Source organism: Bidens hawaiensis, unplaced genomic scaffold (genome assembly GCF_021521415.1).
Source record: "Bidens hawaiensis isolate Kalapana, Puna unplaced genomic scaffold, B.hawaiensis_p1.1 tig00030215_1, whole genome shotgun sequence".
In the NCBI taxonomy this organism is placed as follows: Eukaryota; Viridiplantae; Streptophyta; class Magnoliopsida; order Asterales; family Asteraceae; genus Bidens; species Bidens hawaiensis.
Window position 1 is genome coordinate 16,500 of NW_027495027.1, and position 20,945 is coordinate 37,444.

Genomic DNA, 20,945 nt, shown 5'->3' on the forward strand with positions numbered 1-20,945 from the left:
CACATTCTATATATCTTTACATTAAACAAAAAACAGACTTTATTTTTTGCATACTTAACTAGAAGAAGATGAAGTGGTCTTTGATTTTTAGAGAAAGTAAGAGAGATTGTGACTTGTTTCTTGTTTGTGTTAGTGAGTGAAATAGAAATAAATAAATAAATGAAAGATTAAAAACTATGATGGTACAAGTCAACATCATTCACTTTTCAAACACTTCTGATCTTAAAAATGAAATACCAACAGTGCCATTATACCATCTTTATTACCCACGTGGCCTACACCACATATTAAGGTTCAAGAGTGCTCATGATAATTATGTATTTCAAACAACATTCTCTTAAAAATGAAATACCAACAGTGCCATTATACCATCTTTAGTATGTGTGTTTATATATATACACACATACATACACGCATACCTATATATGAGTGAGTTATATGCAAAAGAAACTTGTTCACGAGAACACAAAGAACATAAAAAATCATCTTTTATCACAATTTAAAAAGAATATAAAAAAATTATTTAAATACAATGTTTATTTATTCTCTTTTAATGTTCAACAATGTACATCAACAATTTTCCTATTTATAGAACTTACATTTACATTTATTAGTTGCGTGTATCATGTGTAGGTATATTTTGTAACTACACATCTGCAGGTAAACATTAAAAAAAGTCATATGATTAAATTAGTTTTAAGGGATTTCTTATGTATACATAATACACGTGATAAAAGTTAAAAAAAAATGAATATTAACCACTAATAAAAATATGTATTTAGGTTTTTTATTTTTGTTCCCGCAGTAATTAAATTTTAGGTAATAAACACTACGTGCAGTGTTTTATAACCAACATCTCACTATATGGAGTAGAATTCATACAAAAATTAAATTACTATAACATTATTGATCCCTCATAGTAGTCTTGATTAGTTAAATTATTTTCTTAGTAATTTTGGGTTTTCTTCATCAATTCAAAGTTTTTTTCACTAAATTTCTCGCTCATATTATATTGCTTAAAGGAGGATCACGTACGATGCCAAGATAATGTCCAAGGGGTCAATGAACTTGAAGATACATTGGAACTTCATTTGGCTCATGAAAATATTCTAGTAAGCTATTTCTTTTTTAATTTTTTTTCATTACTCTTTTAATTGTATAAAAAATGTACTTCAAACACATCACAAAGTGTTTTTCAAGAAATCAAATATCATCATCATCATCGTACTCAGTATATCCCACCAATAGCAAAGCTATGGTAGGGTTTGAGGAGGGTAAGATGTAGGCAGCCTTACCTCTACCCCATAGGGATAGAGAGGCTGCTTCCGGTTTCAAGAAATCAAATATGTTAGATGAAATATAAATGAAAAAACATCATCATCATTATCATCGTACTCAGTATATCCCACCAATAGCAAAGCTATGGTAGGGTCTGAGGAGGGTAAAATGTAGACAGCCTTACCTCTACCCCGTAGGAATAGAGAGGTTGCTTCCGGTGAGACCCCCGGCTTGATAGTAGTTTTGCATCAAGCCTTGGACATAAGGCACATAACACTTAACCATCGGCACACCGGTCGATTGGTGCATGTACCATTGTCTTTCGGCTATCAACGCCACCATATGATGCCTGATTAACCTTCCGCCACTTTTAACATTATTTTCATGAGATTAGTAAAATAGCGTCAAAATTAGTGCAATTTCACTTTTGCCCACCCGAGGGTTCACACATATATACATTATATGAGCGCAACGCAAGCAGAGCGTTGAATATAAATGAAAAAACATTTGATTAAATTTGAATCTCAGAGCAGCCACCTTTGTTTGTGTAGACATCGAACGGATATACTAATAAATAATTTTAGATTTACTACTTTTGAATTGAAATAATTATTAATAACAAACATTAAAATGGTTTGTACTTTTATGTTTACGCGCGTGGAGACACACACACACATATATATATATGATCAAGATTATGTGATAACGTTTTGAGAATTTGAGAACTAAGTGAATCATTTTGTACCACAAAAAAACCAAAATTCTTATTTATCATCCCGGTTTTCAAAAAAAAAAACCGAAAAAAAAATTCTCGGTTTAGCTAAATTATACATATATGTATAATATGTACATGTATGTACACATATGTTTTTTTACACATATGTATAATTTAAGGTAAATGATAATGTACATATGTGTACATTACGTAAACTAGAGATTAAATGAAAGTCACATACGTGTATAGGTATAGTATGAATTAAAAAAAAAAACGAAAAAAAAAAATTTCTCGGTTTAGCTAAATTATACATATATGCATAATATATATGCACATATATGTACACATGTTTTTTTTATACTCATATGTATAATTTAAGGTAAATGATAATGTACATATGTGTACATTACGTAAACTAGAGATTAAATGAAAGTATACATATGTGTATAGGTATAATACGAATAAAAAAATCGTTTTTATGCAATCGAATGAAATATAAGAATTTTGGTTTTTTTACTTTTATAAAATTTTCGTTTTTTTTTTTGTTTTATAATTTTTTAAATATTTTTTTAGAGATTTTTTATAGTGGCCCAAAATGGTTCTTAAAGTTCTCAATTTGCCAAGAGTTCTCTTAGGATCCTTACCCTTATATATAGGATTGAGTTCATTTCAGAAGTGTTTTTAGTACGAGAAGTGTGAGAAGAGATTCTGGCCGATCATAAGTTTTCTTTTTAATTTCGGATTATTTAATTGTAGAAATATATTAGTAAAACGTTTAAGAGTTTCTTTTGGTAATTAATACTAATTAATGTTAAGTTACAAATGATGATATATTTATTTTTATTTTTTAATTTGATTTAATCTTTAAACAATTCATAAAACAAAACCATCATACTCATATTATAAAAAATATAAATATATTAACCATCATAAAAACAAATACCTACACAAATCGTAATATTAACCTACACATACAAAACTAGTTCATGTTATCAACTACACAGATCACAATATTTATATACGTGCACATAACTAGTTCATGTTAATCTACACAAATCACAATAATAACCTACACATACAAATCTACTTCATGTTATAGTCTACCCATTTGTATTTACCTACACATATCATAATATTAACCTACACAAACAAACCTTGTTCATGATATCACATACAATTAATAGTATTAACCTAAACTTGTAAAATATTCGCAATGTAGGAACACATCATATTTTTTTATAATTTTAATTATTTTATAATCTATTCTTTATGTGTAGGCAAATACGAGTTATGTGTAAATGAATATTATTTATATGTAGGTGAAAACAAAATGAACTAGCAAACTGTGTAGGTAAATACGATATATGTGTAGGTAAATATTAGTTATGTGTTGGTGAAAAATAAAAGAAACAAAATGAGTGTAGGAGACAATAAGTTATGTTGGTAAATACGAGTTACATTTTGATAAAAAATAAAAATAACTAACAATTTGTATAATTGAATATGAGCTATGTATAGATTATTATGTTACTTGTGTGGGTGATCAATTCAATACAATTCACCTACATATACATTTTTTTATATGTAGGTAATAGATAATTCAAATTTATAACTTTCTACAAGAATTAATGTGGAGAATATTTTAGGAGTAATTAGAGGAATTAATGCATTAAACAAATCAAAGATAATCAATGGTTAAAATCGACTTCTCGCTATAATATCACTTCTCGCATGATCCATCCCCTAATAAGATTAAGTACAAACAAAATTAATTAACTAAACATACAAATAACTAGTGTAATTACAATTTCGAATTAGAGTAAATATGTTATAAAAATAAAATATTGTAATAATAATTACTCTAGTTCAAAATTTATAGAGTAATAATAATTACATTAGTGTTAACATAATTACTCTACTTATTTGTATACTTTCATGATAAAAATCATTTGTATTTGATCCATACAATATATGTGTATAGGGAAAGTGAGTATGGTGCTGTTAGACATCTAAGCTTAGATGCGAAACCCCTAAAACTACGTAGTTTTGATTCAAAATAATTTAGAAGTTAATATTTATGTTACATTCATGATTTCTCTCCATCAAATTCTCATCGCCACTTCCCCCATCTGTCTTTTTCGGATTCACATATCTAGTTCGATGATAACACTAAACTTGAAAGCAATCTTCTTCTCAATTTTATGCATCATCCACTTGCGTTGCAGTTCCTCCAAACTAAGAATTCTTGTTGAGATATTTAAAAAAACTTTGAATATAAAATATCGACACAAGTTACTATAGACTCCTTATTGTTATCAATAAATGGTCATCGAATTGATGTGAAAAATGGTTCAATTTTCATTTTCATTGTTACCCCAAAAATTGATTTATATTAAATAAGAAATAAATAATAAACAAAAGAATATAAAAAAATCTCATTACAGGTGGAAAACAAGAATCGAGGATTTGGGGATTGGATTGCAATAGATTATATGATGCTTAGATTTTAGAACAAGGATGAATTCTAATTAATAGTAAAGGGATGCATTGATCTATAATGGTGGATGCATAACAATTTGGGATGAGAATTGAGAAATTATAGGGAAAAAAAGAATATAATACATAAATTTCAATTTTAATTGATTGGAATCAAATCTACGTAGTTTTGGGGGTTTCACATCTAAGCTTAAATGCTTAACAGCCTCATACTCACTTTTCCTAAACATATATGTGTGTGTGTGTATGAAGCGAGTGTTTTCTTAAAAGTTTAGAAAACTATATGGACCATTAGCTCGAGTGTGTTAAGGGTTTGAGCTTAAATCTAGTTAAAAAAACATGGTTTATTTTATTTAAGCCATGATGTGTTTATTTTAAGTATTCCTACACTTCCCATGCATATACGTACGATAATCTTTTATGTGTTAACTTTGTAGATCCCTCATGGTAGTCTTGATTAGTTATATCGTTTTCTTAGTAAGTTTTCCTCACCAATTCAAAGTTTCTATCACTAACTTTTTAAATATAATTACACTACTTGATTCTCATAGTTAGTTTGTTAATTTAATTTGTACGTTAACTTTTTCCTACACATTTAAAAGAAGCGAGTGCTTTCTTAACATTCTTGAAAGATATATGGACCATTAGCTCTAGGGTGTTAAGGGTTTAAGGTTAAATCTAGTTAAAAAAACATGGTTTATTTTATATAAGCCATGATGTGTTTATATTTACGTCTCTCTACACTTCCCATGTATATACGTACGATAATCTTTTGTGTGCTAACTTTGTAGATCCCTCATGTTATCTTGATTAGTTATATTGTTAAAGTTTTTCTCACCAATTCAAATTTTCAATTACTAAATTCCCCTGTATTATTTGTTAAAGGAGGATCGCGTGCAACGTCAATATACTGTCCAAGATGTCAATGAACTTGAGGATTTATTGGAACTAATGATGACTCAAGAAAATATTCAAGTAAGAAAGTTCTTTTTTATTTTTCTTTCATACAGATCACCTTTTAACTGTATAATAAAAAAAATGCACTTAAAACAGATCACAAACAAAAAATCAAATTTATTAGATGAAAAGAAATTAAAAAAAAAATTGTTGAAATTTGAATCTCATAAAGTTCGAACAGTCACCTTTGTTAGTGTAGTATGGAACGGATAAAATAATAAATAATTTTAAATATACTTAGTATTGAAACAATGATTAAAAACAAACATTAAACCGTTTGTAATTTTCATGCTTACACATAAACATACATATATGGGGATGGTTTAACAAGCAACCCAACATAAAGATGAGAACATTGAAACCATATTCCTAACCGTTGATAATTAAATTAGATGGTTAGGATTTGTTCTTGATAATGGTTCCACACTCTTAAGCAACATTTGTGAATAAAATATAAGAAAAATGGCAAAATAGTATTTTTACACAAGAGAGATGTTACCAAAGAAGACAAAAATCAATCATTCAAAAAACCAGATATTGGAATGCGGACGTCTTTCTCTCTCCAATTTAATCATACGTAATTTACATATTTTACATTAATATTACATATTTTTACCTTTATATAAGCAAATTTATTTTACATATTTTGCATCCAGCAATATGCAAATATTTCATGTGCTTTACATTTTTTTTTTACATATTTTACAAATATCTACATTCAGCAAAAAGCAGACATTACATACGTTTTTCATACATTAGATATTTACATTTGTAACTAGTAAATTCGGTTACATATTTTAAATATACAAGGCAGAGATGACCTCCCAAACATTATGCCTTGTATTGCCTTAAACATCGGTTTATTCAGATGATGAAACAGATGTATCAAATTTATTTAACACTTGTTCATAAATGAACCTGAAGAAATAGTCAGAATTGACTTTTATTATGATATAGAAGATGCAACTTCATAAATAGAAACCCCGGATATAAGGAATGTTCCAAGGTCGGATGCCAACATAAAATTCTCCTTTGTTAACATCCCACCAGCAAAGTGGCATGACAAAACTATAGAAATGCATACATGGTGTGCTGCTGAATTACAATACTATGATATAGAAATTGCCATTAAAGATTTTTTTCCGGATGTCAAGGAAGGCTTAGATACTGGTCCTCAAGCCTTGGTGAATACAAGCAAACAAGAGAACAACTCATTCACGTAATTCACAATGAATTCATTGGAATCAGTTTTACTATAAGATTCGTGCACGTGATGAATTCTTAAAAAATAAGTGTTGTTCCTTTCACCCAAATGATCTCGTAAAGCGCTAGAATCATATGTTAGAATGGTTCTATTGTCTCAACAGTGTTGATGATGCTAATCTCAAGCGGATCTTCTGCAATCATTTCTAGCGTCACTTTGCAAAGAAGGATTTAGAACTCTAGAAAGCATAAACGCAGCATGCCCTTGGTTGAAGATAACAATGATGTTAAAGATTCCAAATAAACGCTAGGCTTTGGTTTCTAGGTCCAGCTGCGCGTAAGCATTGCTAGAAAATTTGTCACATAATGCTAATGTCGCTAACAATGTCAGTAAATAGTGTAGCCAACAATGTCACGAGAACTGTCGCAAAAAAGTGTCTTAAGTACTATCGTCCAAGTAGTGTTGCGAAAATATCACTAACGTTGTCACCGACACCGTCTTCTGTCTAGTGTCAAGAGAACTCTCAACTAACTTTCTTAAGGTGCTAATTGTCGCATATAAGACACTTTGAAAATGCCATAGCAAGTCTTGTAGGGACACTTTTGAAGTGTCACGTCAAATCTTGAAGATTGGAAGTGTTGTAGCAAGTCGTATATGGACTCTTAGAAGTGTCACAACAAGTCTTGTAGGGACACTTTGGAAGTGTCGCAACAAATATCGCATCAAATTTCGTTAGGAAACTTTGGAAGTGTTGCAACAAGTATTGTAAGGAGACTTGTAAATTTTTAAAGTGTTGTAGTTTGAATATGAAATGTGTCTGTCTGAATGTGAAGTGTCGAAAGAACACGGATCTCAAACACCCCGTTTTCAACCAAAAGCCAAACTTTATATGTCCAAATCATTCATTAATCATCAAAAAAGTAGATCCATGATTTATATCCATAAGCACATGTGAATATTTGATCTTTAAGTGAAAGCCCTAACTTCTCTTATAAACCCAACACGTTGATTAAAAACACAGAGATCTAGAGGTTGATGCTTACAGAATTTGATCCCATTGATTCAAAAAATGGTATAATTTTTTATCATTAACGAGAAACCTGCCTTGATTCTCAAATCTTGATGGTTCCTTATCTTTCTCTCTCTAGGCGAAGAATTTGAAGAGATGCAAATGATGAGACAAGGAGGCTTAAGATTTTATAACCAATTGCTTTTCGGCCCAGGGGTCTTCCCTATGCATGTTTCCTTATTTCATTCTAGTTGACGAACCCAGCACCCTTAACTTCTCTTTAATGTAAAAGGAAAATAAATAACTGGACATTACAAGTCTACCACCCTTAAATATAAGAGGTTCCATCCTTTAAACATGTCATACAAAAAACAAAAAATAGTTCAAAACTTTCATCTCCTCGGACTCCTTGGTCGCATTCCGACTCCTTATGATACCTTGACTTGATTGTAGTGTTGTAAAATTCGGATTCCAAGGCCTTGGAATCGGCGATTCCAAGGTCATTGGACATCAACTTTCGCCTTTTCCCAACTCGGCCACCATTACTCGCCAAGGTCCAATTCGGTATAAAATCGGAGTACACGGGATTACTCGGACTCCAAGGTCAACTCGGCCACCATTTTTTTAGAGTAAAAAATTAAAAATAACAACAAAACATGAATTTTTTGAATTACGTTTTTTTTCATATGAATTGTGCTTATTTTGACGTGACTTATGCTTGTCTTAACATGTATATAATATCCAACAATTATTTTATGTTATATTTATCATGTCCGAGTGCAAGCCGAATACTCCCTACAAGGTGGTTAGGCGCCGGCCTAGGGACAACATAGTGAGTTTACAACACATCTTGATCTTAGTCAAACATTTATGCATGGAAACTGTTATGTAATTATATTATATTAATATGTATTTATTTGTTTCCTTTCTAGTTCTTTAGTTAGTTAGAAAAATGTGTATATATGTTAATATTCTTCAATGAGAAAAGGACATTCAAAATCATTTACTTTCATGGTATCGGGTCTCTTTTTATATTTTTTTCCCTTGGCTGTGCAACATATCTTCTCCATCACCAAAACCACCCTCCATCCGGTATACACCGTTACTAACATCCAACGGCAAGAAACTTACCTACTCGTCTTAGGTAAAACTCTTCAAGCTTCATGCCCAAGGTTACGAGGTTTCGCATCACATTGATGGCACTCCGGCTCCGGCCAAAGACGATCCGAATTTCGCCTCTTGGAAGAAAATTGATTCCATTGTGTTACATTGGATTTATGGTACCATATCGGACGAGATACTCGACCGTGTTCTAGAAAACGAATCCACCGCTTACGAAGCGTGGAACCGTATCCAACAATTGTTTCTCAACAACAAAGGCACTCGAATCGCCACCCTCGAGCAACAATTCGTGACCCTCAAGCTTCGCCAACCACCGCCGCCACTATCCTTCCAAAGGTGACTCCAGCCGTGGTGGTTCCCGAACTAACAATCCAAATAGCCGCACCTCCAATAGAACCGGCCCACCTTCAAATTACCCTAAATCCACTAAGCAAAACTTTCACTCAAACATGCATGCATCGTCCAGCAATCCCTACGGCCCAACATGGAATTTCCCAGGTCCATTAAACAATTGGCCCAACTATTATCACTTACCTCCACCACCACCAAGCCCATACCCCACTCAACCGGGCTGGGCCCTTATCCATGGGTTGCACCTTACCCGACTGGGCCGACTCCACCATCCACCACTCGGCCCACTGGAAATACTACCGCTACTCTTGCGGCCCAAGCTCATATCACAGAATTTGATGCAATGGACCCCACAGATCTATCTAACGCCTTTGCAGCAATGGGTACCAATAATGAGGAGGGTCAATGGCATATGGACACAGACGCTACGTCTCACGTTACAGGTGATCAAGGTAATATTGCTTCCCCTTTGTTATCTAGTTCAATAACATCTATTCTTGTAGGAAATGGACAACGCATTCCAATCCTTGGATCGGGCAATAGCACAATCCCCACTTCCACCAAACCCCTCCATCTTAAAAATATACTTTATGCTCCTAACATTATTAAAAATTTACTTAGTGTCCGTCAGTTTAATATTGACAATTGGACATCAATGGAGTTTGACCCTTTTGGCTTTTCTGTGAAGGATTCATGGATAGGAAGATCCTAACGAGGCATGACAGTAACAGCCACCTTTACCCGCTCACCAACACCACTGCTTCCGCATTTCATTTTTCTCATGATCAAGATTTTTGGCATCATCGTCTTGGTCATCCCGGTTTATCTATTTTTAATTCTCTTGTTATGAATAAATTTATCACTTGTAATAAACGTGGTCGTGAGCTTGTTTGTCATTCTTGTCAATTATCCAAGAGTAAACGTTTACCTTTTTCATTATCATTGTCACAAACATTATTACCTTTTGATATCATTCACTGTGACTTATGGACATCCCCGGTCATAAGTAAAACGAGCTACAAATATTATATGGTTTTAGTTGATGACAAAACCCAATACACTTGGATATTTCCTTTAAAATTTAAATCCGAAACTTTTGAAAATTTTCCAAGTTTCAGAAATTCATCCGAACCCCATTTAATATCCATATAAAATCATTCCAATGTGATTTAGGGGGTGAATTTGACAACCATAATTTTAAACACCTAGCAAACGCACAAGGGCTTTGATTTCGGTTTTCATGTCCTCAAACCTCCCAACAAAACGGGAAATCTGAACGCATGATTTGACGGATAAATGAAATCATGTTTACTCTTTTAACACATGCTTCTTTACCTCCAAACTATTGGGTCGAAGCCCTCCATGTCGCCACCTATCTCTGTAATATTCTACCCTCCAAACTTATAAATTTTCACTCGCCTATGGCCGCGCTCTACCAACGACACCCCACGTATGATCATTTACGTGTTTTTGGTTACGCTTGCTATCCAAACATTTCGGCTACACGACCACACAAACTGAGTCCACCCTCCACTCTATGTGTTTTTCTCAGCTATCCGGCAAATTTTCGTGGATATCAATGTCTTCAGCTCTCAACGGGCAAGATTATTTTGTCTCGCCATGTCATTTTTTACGAAACCCATTTCCCATTTAAAACCATCTCACAACATACACCAACCGACTACTTGTTCCTTGATAATGATCCATCCCCACTATTGTTCCAACAACACTCTTCCACTCCCACAACACCACACCAACAACCCATGACCCACACTCCACCAACCCCTAACCCACCTTTGGCCCACAATCCATTACCTCACAATGAAGTCAACCTACCCATAACAAATATACACGAGACCAGTAGCCACCCTACCCCACATACTGTTAATCAATCAGATACACCACCACCACCACCACCACATATGCCACCTACCTCATTTCACTCTATGACTACTCGCTTGCGTGCCGGTATTTCCAAACCAAAAACCCATTTCAATCTTCACACGAATTCCATATCACCCTACCCACTTCCCACCATACTGCATTGTCCGATCCAAACTGGAAGGCTGCCATGGACGACGAGTATAGTGCGTTAATGAGCAATAACACTTGGGAATTGGTTCCTCGGCCTCCCGACGCCCATGTCATTCGTTGTATGTGGCTGTTTCGACACAAGTTTAATGCCACCGGACAACTACAAAGATACAAAGCCCGGCTTGTGGCCAACGGTAAATCTCAACAAGCGGGAATTGACTGTAATGAAACATTTAGTCCGGCGTAAAGCCGACCACCATTCGCACCGTACTCAGCCTTGCTACATCACGTTCTTGGCTGATTCATCAACTGGATGTTAAGAATGCGTTCTTACATGGTGATCACAAAGAAACCGTATACATGTTTCAACCACCCGGGTTTAAAGACCCTCAACGACCGACACATATTTGCAAGTTACAAAAATCATTGTACGGTCTAAAGCAAGCACCTCGTGCGTGGTTTCAACGATTTGCCACTTACTTACTTAAATGTGGATTTAAAGGTGCCGTGTTGGACTCTTCTCTATTTATCTACAAAAAGGGCGATCACCTTGCATACCTTTTACTATATGTAGATGACATTATTTTGACGGCATCAAACGAGACTCTTTTACACAGTATCATCAAGTCTCTCTCAAAAGAATTTGCCATGTCCGACCTTGGTAAACTTCATCATTTTCTTGGCATCTCTGTCAAACATCAAAATGGAGGTTTGTTTCTTTCTCAGCAGACATATGCCGAAGACATATTAGCCCGAGCGAACATGACCACCTGCAAACCGGCAGCAACACCGGTTGACACCTTATCCAAATTGAGTGCCAATTCCGGCCCCCATTCACTGACCCTACTCTTTACCGCAGTTTAGCTGGCGCACTTCAGTATCTCACGTTAACCCGACCAGACATCTCTTATGCGGTTCAACAAATCTACCTTTTTATGCATGACCCCCGTGAACCTCATTTTCACTTCCTTAAGCGTGTTTTGCGCTACTTACGTGGTACCACTTCACACGTGTTACATATTGGTTCATCCCGATCCACGTCACTCACTGCATACTCAGACACCGACTAGGGCGGTTGTCCAGATTCATGCCGGTCTACATCGGGATATTGTATCTTTTTAGGTACTAACTTGGTCTCATGGTCTTCCAAACGTCAAGCTACCATCTCAAGATCAAGTACCGAGGCAGAATATCGTGGTGTTGCAAACACGGTCGCTGAAACGAGTTGGCTATCTTGAATTATATGTTCCGACTCGTCAGGCTACGATTGTGTATTGCGATAATTTATCCGCCGTCTATCTTTCAGAAAACCCAGTATAATACCAACGAACCAAACACGTTGAAATTGATATTCATTTTGTTCGTGACAAAGTACGGGTCGGTTACATATGGGTTATTCACATTCCCACGAACTATCAGTATGCAGATATCTTTACAAAAGGGCTACCACGGGCGTTGTTCTCGAAGTTCAAGTCCAGTCTTTGCGTTCGTGGTCCTACCGCTAAAACTGAGGGGGTGTCTTGGTCAAACATTTATGCATGGAAACTGTTAAGTAATTATATTGAATTAATATGTATTTATTTGTTTCCTTTCTAGTTCTTTAGTTAGTTAGAAATATGTGTGTATATGTTAATATCCTTCAATGAGAAAAGGACATTCAAAATCATTTACTTTCACTTGATTGATAACTTTATTACCCAATCACTTTTCTAATGGTCGATGATTGCCACCGGTTATTCAGTGTATTTTAGCATGTTTGTAACTAGAAAAGGCTCAATCATAGTTTCTAGAACCCATAATTTGTATGTGACAAAGTAAATGCAAACTTATGAGAGTTGTAGGACGCCTCTTCTGTGTGTAAATAGGAATTATTATGGCCATGATAAAATGCAATAACAAGAATGGTGGTGATAACTTGTGAGTTAGATGATAACATAAGTATTGGTTCTAACAAGGTTATGCGAAAACTTGCTAAAGCATCGATAAGTAGGTTGCGGCGCCAACATGTGATATGCATAATGAAGGGGTATGCACCCGCCTTAACATCGAGCGGGGCGGGTCAACCCACAAGATATAGACAAGAGGCTTGAAATCAGGATGTCATGAAGACACAAAGCCAAAACCTATGCCCAAGTGCATGAAACATCTGCGCGTGGCGCATATGTGAGAATAAAGAGAAGACCTTGCGCATCTGCGCGTGGCGCATATGCACACAACACACACATTTAGTGTGAGAATAAAGAGAAGACCTTGCGCATCTGCGCGTGGCGCATATGCACACAACACACACATTTAGTGTGAGAATAAAGAGAAGACCTTGCGCATCCCCGGGATAGGCGCATAAAGGCCGCGCGTAAGCGACACACAACAAATGAGACAATAGTCTAATCCAAATCAGGATAAGGACAACCATGATTGTACTCATCAGACAACCTTCCAGAAGGTATCTTTTAAGGAATAAAGAATGTGCTGATGTTGACAGCTGTCAATGAAGGGTGGACAACTCAGCAAAGCCCATGTGCCACCGCGTGATGGCACATGGGTCAGGTGAAATACCTTGGTCAGAGAATAATCAATGAAAAAGCACCAGGTGTCCTAAGTACACGTGGCGCGAAGCAATAGGAGGAGGCCAAAAAGGCCCTAATTGGGTCTGAGCCCAATCATTGGAAACCCTAATACTATAAATACCACACCACCTCCACAGTTGGAGCCAGGCAAGAAAATATATTCTAAGTCCTTTACTCATTTTTACATCCTGATTATCCTCTCCTACAATATCTGATTCTCACACCGGAGGGTTACCCCAAAGAGGACCCCTCTGTCCCTTTCTGAGGGGTAAGCTCACGGTACTGTTCGTTTTGTAGGTGGAAGAACTCATATCTCGGAAAACCATCGGTGATATAGCACACTCGTACCCGAGGAACGTTGATCGTATACAAGTAAGTCGATCCACGCTTCTTCACATAAATTGAGATTTGGCGAGAACTAAAGTTACACGTTAACTTGAAAAGGCGAGAACTAAAGTGAGGTGTAAACTTGTAAAGGCAATAGCTAAGATTAGCGATACTTAGAATCCGTGACAACTAAAATTTATGTGATAACTAAGGAGTCACAGAAACTTATATAGACAATAACTAGGAGGGAAGCCCTAGGTGTCGCAGCGGCACAACCATGCGTAAAAAAGTTGAAAAGTCAAACAACTTTACCATAATTGCGACGAATATGGATGAGTGAGCAGAGATCCGTAAAAAAAAGAAGTGAATGATGAACAGCGGTGGTGTTCTGAAGTTCCGGTGATGAACGAAGGCGGCAGGAGTTGTATCTTATTCAAACAGAAAAACGAGACAGTTGATTGTGACCTTTTTGTAGGACGAACATGATGGTGCGATTGTATGGATTGGAAAAGAGGACTTGACTCTGATGTCAATTTTAAACTCTTAAGTGTGTAAAGTGTAAATGTGTATTATCGTATTGATAATTGTGATTAAGGTTTTACAAGAGGATGAGTTTTATACTTAGCACATATTTATATAATACTAACTTTATGCCTTATCAATTGCCTAATTATATTGTGTATAATAATTTGTACTTGTTGGAAAAAGGGTATTTTGGCTGCTTTTGGTGTTTTACTCAAAACTTTGAGTTTATGATACTTGATTCTGTTAGTAATTAATCAACCATTTCTCCATTTTTCTAATATTAGAATACCAAAGATACAATCCATATCAACAAAGGGATGTGGAACGTTTCATCTATTCGTAACCTGAATTCAGAGTTTTCAGAACTAACTGTTTTGTTCATATCATTGTTTTAAGGAGGAGCTGCTACAATATGCCGAGACAGACCAAAATGTAGACGAATATGAGAAAGCATTGGAATATCATTTGGCACATGAAATTTCGGTAAGATCCTTTTTTTTTAATGAAACAAAACAAATGAAGTCTCTGAACGTACACATCCCTAGTGCAACCGTACCTTAGTGTCTATACGTAGATGTAAAGGTCATGTGTTCAATAACCACAATTGGTGTTCTTTTTTTCATAGGAAAAAACTGATTGTGTTTTATACGAGTCATTTTAATAACTTGTTTATTTTTAATTTCTTTTTTGTTTTTGTCCATATTGGGCTTTTAAAGGCAACTCTATTGGTAAAATTGTCTATCACGTAATTAGAACATGATTCTAAGGCCCCATTTTTTACTTGTTTCGGGCTCCAAAATTTTAAGTGATTATCGAAGACAGCCCTGACTATGATAATGGTGGTTTTAAATCAAGCATACCTTGATTTGTGAGTAGGATTATATATGTTATAACCTGTTTCAACTATTCGAGTCGTGCCTAACCCATCAAATAACCCGTATAAAGAAACTGGGCTAAAAATGTTGAGAGTGTAGTGTTGACAGTTGACACATCATAAAAAAAATATGTGTTCTTTTAATAAAAGTATAGATATGCTTAAAATTCTTGTAACTCATTGCATGGTCATTCTAGTCTAAAGGTTTTACAAAATTAATAGAGAATCAATTTTATCCATTTGATATACTTTTAAGAGTCAGCAACATCAATATCTATCATCCATGAATACATGGCGATGTTTTGCTCTCAAACAATACAATCCTTTTGGGGGATTTTGAGTTCACTTGAAAAAACCAATATGAAACCCTAAAAACTGAAAAATCAAATGGAAATAAAAATAAACGGTTTAATTTTATGTTTTTTTAAAATCCAAACTTACGGTTTGGTTTTTGTTTTGCATGAAATAAAAATGAAAACACCAACCAAATCAAATTTCTAAATTTACATACATATTTTATTGTATCTTTCATTTAGCTTATAAGAATTTAATAAGGAACTCAAATACTTCAGCCCTAATGTATAATAACCAATTAGTTATTAATCAACAAATAACTTAGGCATAAATTCATTATTTTGTGTCAAATTTCTTTTTTACGGCCCAAGAGTTTCAAACTTAAATGATAAAACCAAAAAAAACCGAAACTAAGCAATTATCAAAAATAAAAAAAAAAAACAAAGTTTCAGTACCATACCAAACTGAATCATGCACACCTCCACTAACAAAAGTATTCGAACAGTCCAATTGGTATCCCAACCTTTTTCTATTTTCAGCTTTGTCCATTCAGACCCGTTTGCGAGGTCACCTGAAAATCATCTGAACTTTAAAGACCTTATATAATGGCTTGGCTGCACATTTTGAACTCGAAAATTGCATGTGATGATACTGATTTGCGGTCTGATAGTCGTCTTTATTTTCTAAAATATTAACGAAGCAATTTATTTTCAATTTCCTTGTCACAGGGAATGAACTTGGAACACTTGAGGGAATCCTCTAGATCAGTTTAATCGGGCAACCGGTAATTTTTCAGAGGCATGCAGGCTTGCAACTGGCCATAACTATTCTTTGTACCGTGCTGAATTCAACCATGAATATATAAAATATCCTTACTCTGGAGCAATCAAACGCATCTCTTCTGGACAAGACTCGTACACAAAAGAAGAATTTTATCGAGAAATTGAAATACTTATGAGCGTCGAGCATCCTAACATAGTCACTCTATTTGGATTTTGTGATGAAGGTTCCGAGATGACCCTTCTCATTGACGATGTTTCTAACGGAAACCTTGCTGGCTGTTTGAAAAATGTCAACCAAAAGCGTAATTTAACTTGGGAAAAACGTTTGAAAATCTGCATTGATGTTGCACATGCGTTGAATTATCTTCACTCTGAGATGGAAGACAAGAAGATAATAATAAACCGTTGTATAGGTAGCATCAACATTAGATTGGACGCAAATTGGGGGGCAAAGATTATTGAGTTAGGGTTCTCCATAGATCTGCCTCCATATGTAGAAGATGATATTCTCCGCCTCGATACAATCATTGGATTACCATACACCATCGATCCAGTATACGCTCAACGTGGTAAGTTAAAAAGAGCATCAGATGTTTATAGTTTTGGAGTGCTTCTGTTTGAAATTCTATGTGGGAGGACAGCAGACGACCCAATTTACCTTGAGAAGAATGAAAACGGGTTGGCCCCTCTTGCCAGACGAAGCTACTCCATGGGAACACTAGAGACCATGATAGATCCTATGATAAAGGGAGAAAATGGCGAAAACAATTTTGTTCTAAACAGAGGACCCAACAAAGATTCTTTGCACACATTTATTGAAATTGCTTATAAATGTCTCCTAGGAAACCAACACCAACGTCCAACAATGGAAGTCATCATCCAGGAACTTGAGAAAGCGTTATCTCTTCAAGTAAGTCAATGCTATAAAACATATGCCTCGAGTTTTTCTTTGCCGATTTGCATCACCATTTTTAACACCAACCAAGCCACTGAATCACTATTTTTTCACGAATTTGCTGTCTACTAATTTTAACAATTTTTCGCTTCTCATCAGTATGCACTAATTCATATAAGACTATTTTAATAATCAAATTGCATTTTAAAAGTTTCTTTATATCTATCTCATGATTGGCAGAAAAACAAGGACAATCCGATAATTTCACTAGAAGATGTAAAAGTAGCCACACAAAACTTCCACGATTGCATTGGTAGAGGAGGATATGGGATAGTCTATAAAGGCAACCTTCGAGATGGTGACGGATTTAAAGCTATTGTTGCAAAGCAATTGGATAAGAGCTCTGATCAAGGGGAGCAACAATTCTTAAGCGAGCTCCAAATTCTTTTGGAGTATAAGCACGAGAATGTCATTGGTCTTGTAGGCTACTGTAATGAAAAGGACGAAAAAATTATTGTTTACGAGTATGCTTCCAGAGGAAGTCTTGATAACTATTTGCACGATGTTTCTCTTACATGGTTGAAACGACTAAACATATGCATCGAGGTTGCATGCGCATTAGATTTCCTTCATGGAGGAGTTGAAAAACGAGCAAAGGTGATACATAGGGACATCAAAACTGCAAATATTCTACTTAACGATGATTGGAAAGCAAAAATTGCTGATTTTGGGCTTTCATTAATAAGCCCAATAACTCAGGAAACAAATTATGTAATCGATTATGCATGTGGCACACCTGGATACATGGATCCACTTTACAGAAAATCAAAATACCTAACCATGGAATCTGATATTTATTCATTTGGTGTAGTATTATTTGAAATTTTGTGTGGGCGATCAACATTTGCAATCCACGAACATGAAGGTTGCTATTTACCAGAGTTTGTTGAAAACAAATTTAAAGAAAGAAAACATGAGGATTTGGTGTTCAAGCAAATAAGGGAACAAATCGGGCCGAAATCATTGACTATATTTCAAACGATTGCCTACCAATGCCTACATCATGAAAGAGAAAAACGACCGACAGCAAAAAAAGGTCTTAAAAGGAACTTAAGAATGCATTGGAATGTCAAGTAAGTTATTATCATAGTTTTACAATACCTAGCAGTATGTGTTCCTTTAAATGCGTATACTAAATATATAATACAACTAGAAAATTTGTGTTCATTCAATGACATAAAAAGTTATTTATGGTGACTTTTTATAACCACTTTCTTTTAACTGACAAGAACAATGACCATATATTTCTTCTAGATATTGTTAGTGTATTGTTTCCCATTTTATGTTTTAATTATTTATATATTTATGGTAAATTACCAGAACTTTTAATGTATAGTTTTGAATGTTTATAAAAATTTTTGATAAACGAATAAAAGTATTATGCAGATGCTCATATACAGGTGTGTTAAACTCTATATTGTGTGTACCTTTAAAGTTCCTAAGTATCACATTATAATTCATTCATATCTGATTATCTATTCAGTTGATTTATATATGGGTGCATGGTTGCTCATGCATTTTGCACTCCTTTCTACTTGATAAACAGAACATGGAATCAGCAATCTCCAAGTGTGCTCCCTTACAAATCCCAGTTGAAGACGTAATAAAGGCCACCGAAAACTTTCATCATGATAACATTATCACACGTGATACATTTGGAACAATTTACAAAGGACGACTCCTGCAATCTGGAAACTTGATTAATATTACTGCGCGGAGGTTAGACCGTCAACATGGCCTAGGAGACACCGAGTTTTGGACTGAAGTGACGGTGCTTTCTGATCTCAAGCATACAAATCTAATCTCTCTTATTGGATTTTGTGATGAGAAAGATGAGAAAATCATCGTAACCACGCATGAGGTCAAGGGAAGTGTTGGCGAGTATTTAAAGAACCCTAGCCTCACATTGACGCAGAGATTGAGGATTTGTGTAGGTGTTGCTCGTGCTTTGAGTTACCTCCATTATGACGAGGGACGTGGTTATGGTGTTATGCATCTTAACATAAATAGATCCACGGTATTATTAGACGAGAATTGGGAGGCCAAGTTATCCGGTTTTCAAAATTCCATCAAACAATTTTATAAGGACCCGTCAATTGAAAAGACGGGAGGTGTGACCCACAATTCGGACATTTACTCATTTGGTGTCCTTTTATACGAAATATTATCCGGGAAGGAAGCACGTGGTATGAGCAAGTCTCCTGCTCGACGGTGCAGTGAGGAAGACCTGATGCAGCAACTAATCCATCCTGATCTAAGGAATCAAGTGTCCCCACAGTCCCACCTCATATGCTCAAAAGTAGCATATTCTTGCTTAGAAAAGGAGCCAGCACACCCCACAAATATAGATTATATTGTTGCTGAACTTGAGAAAGCTTTATCTCTACAAGTAAGTCAATGTTAATTAAGGTTTAAGTTTCAAGTTTTTCGTTATACATTTCCATCACCATACTATATTAACACACCAGTGAAGAGAAACCAACACAGCCTTTCAAGAGGTGTTAATTGGTATAACTAACTTATTTATAAAACTTGAGGATGATGATGATGATGAGAGGTGGGATCCGGTACAAATAAAATTAACATACAAATAACTAGAGTAGTTATAGTTCTGAACTAGAATAATTATGGTATAGGAAATAATATAACGGTATAATTAATAATTACTCTAGTGTTACTTTAGTGTAATAACAAGGTAATAATAGTTAATAAAGTTATATTGTAATAATAATTGCTTAAGTGCTAAAATAAGTACTCTAGTTATTTGTACATTTCTCATGATAAAAATCATTTGTATTTGATCCAAGCTCTAGTAATAATGCTTATGATAAAGTCTAGATTATTTATATTCCAACAATTTTTAACACCAACCAGGCCGCCCTATCATTACTTTTTAGAAGTATATAAAAGCTACAAGTTTTGCTATATCATAGTTTAATGAGAGCTAGCAATGTTCCTTCAATTGCATATAATATCAACTAGAGCTTTAACTTATGTGCATTTGATGACATAAAAATCTATGCCTGATACTTTTAATGCCATAATTCCTGGGGCAGCAAATCGCGTTCTCTAACCTCTATTTTAATTTCGGTCTCATTGTACCAGTTGAATCAAGAGGTTAAATCTGATCATGTGGTGGAGAGCAGTCATGAATTAAACAGTATGACCATGCAGGGGCAGAGCTCCGCGTTTGTCAGGAGGCGGGCCAAGGATGTCTACGTCTTTTTGTAAACCGGTATATCTAATGCAGGCAGTTTCTTGACATTTGACCCTATGTTAAAGTATCGTTACAAAGTTGCTACCTGGATTTATTTAGTTTCTGTTTACTTGTGTTAGGGATGTGGATTAAAAGAAAAGTTTAAAAGTTTGTGGGGCTGGATTTGAAGTTAATAAAAGAAGTAACTTCTCACAATCACAAATTGGTTCTTCGCATCCGGTTTGATTGCTTTGTTATT

General features: G+C 35.0%; 2 protein-coding genes across 2 annotated transcripts; both read left to right on the forward strand.

Moving 5' to 3' along the window:
* Window positions 1-9,265: 9,265 nt before the first annotated feature.
* On the forward strand, window positions 9,266-18,567 carry LOC143580055 (uncharacterized). The gene is made up of 3 exons (XM_077063193.1): window positions 9,266-9,584; window positions 16,550-17,445; window positions 17,671-18,567. Exons 1-3 carry the CDS (start codon window positions 9,266-9,268, stop codon window positions 18,565-18,567), a joined length of 2,112 nt encoding a protein of 703 aa, XP_076919308.1.
* A 472-nt stretch (window positions 18,568-19,039) lies between these two features.
* On the forward strand, window positions 19,040-20,721 carry LOC143580057 (receptor-like protein kinase ANXUR2). Its single transcript, XM_077063194.1, has 2 exons — window positions 19,040-19,879; window positions 20,596-20,721. Exons 1-2 carry the CDS (start codon window positions 19,040-19,042, stop codon window positions 20,719-20,721), a joined length of 966 nt encoding a protein of 321 aa, XP_076919309.1.
* The last annotated feature ends 224 nt before the right edge of the window (window positions 20,722-20,945 follow it).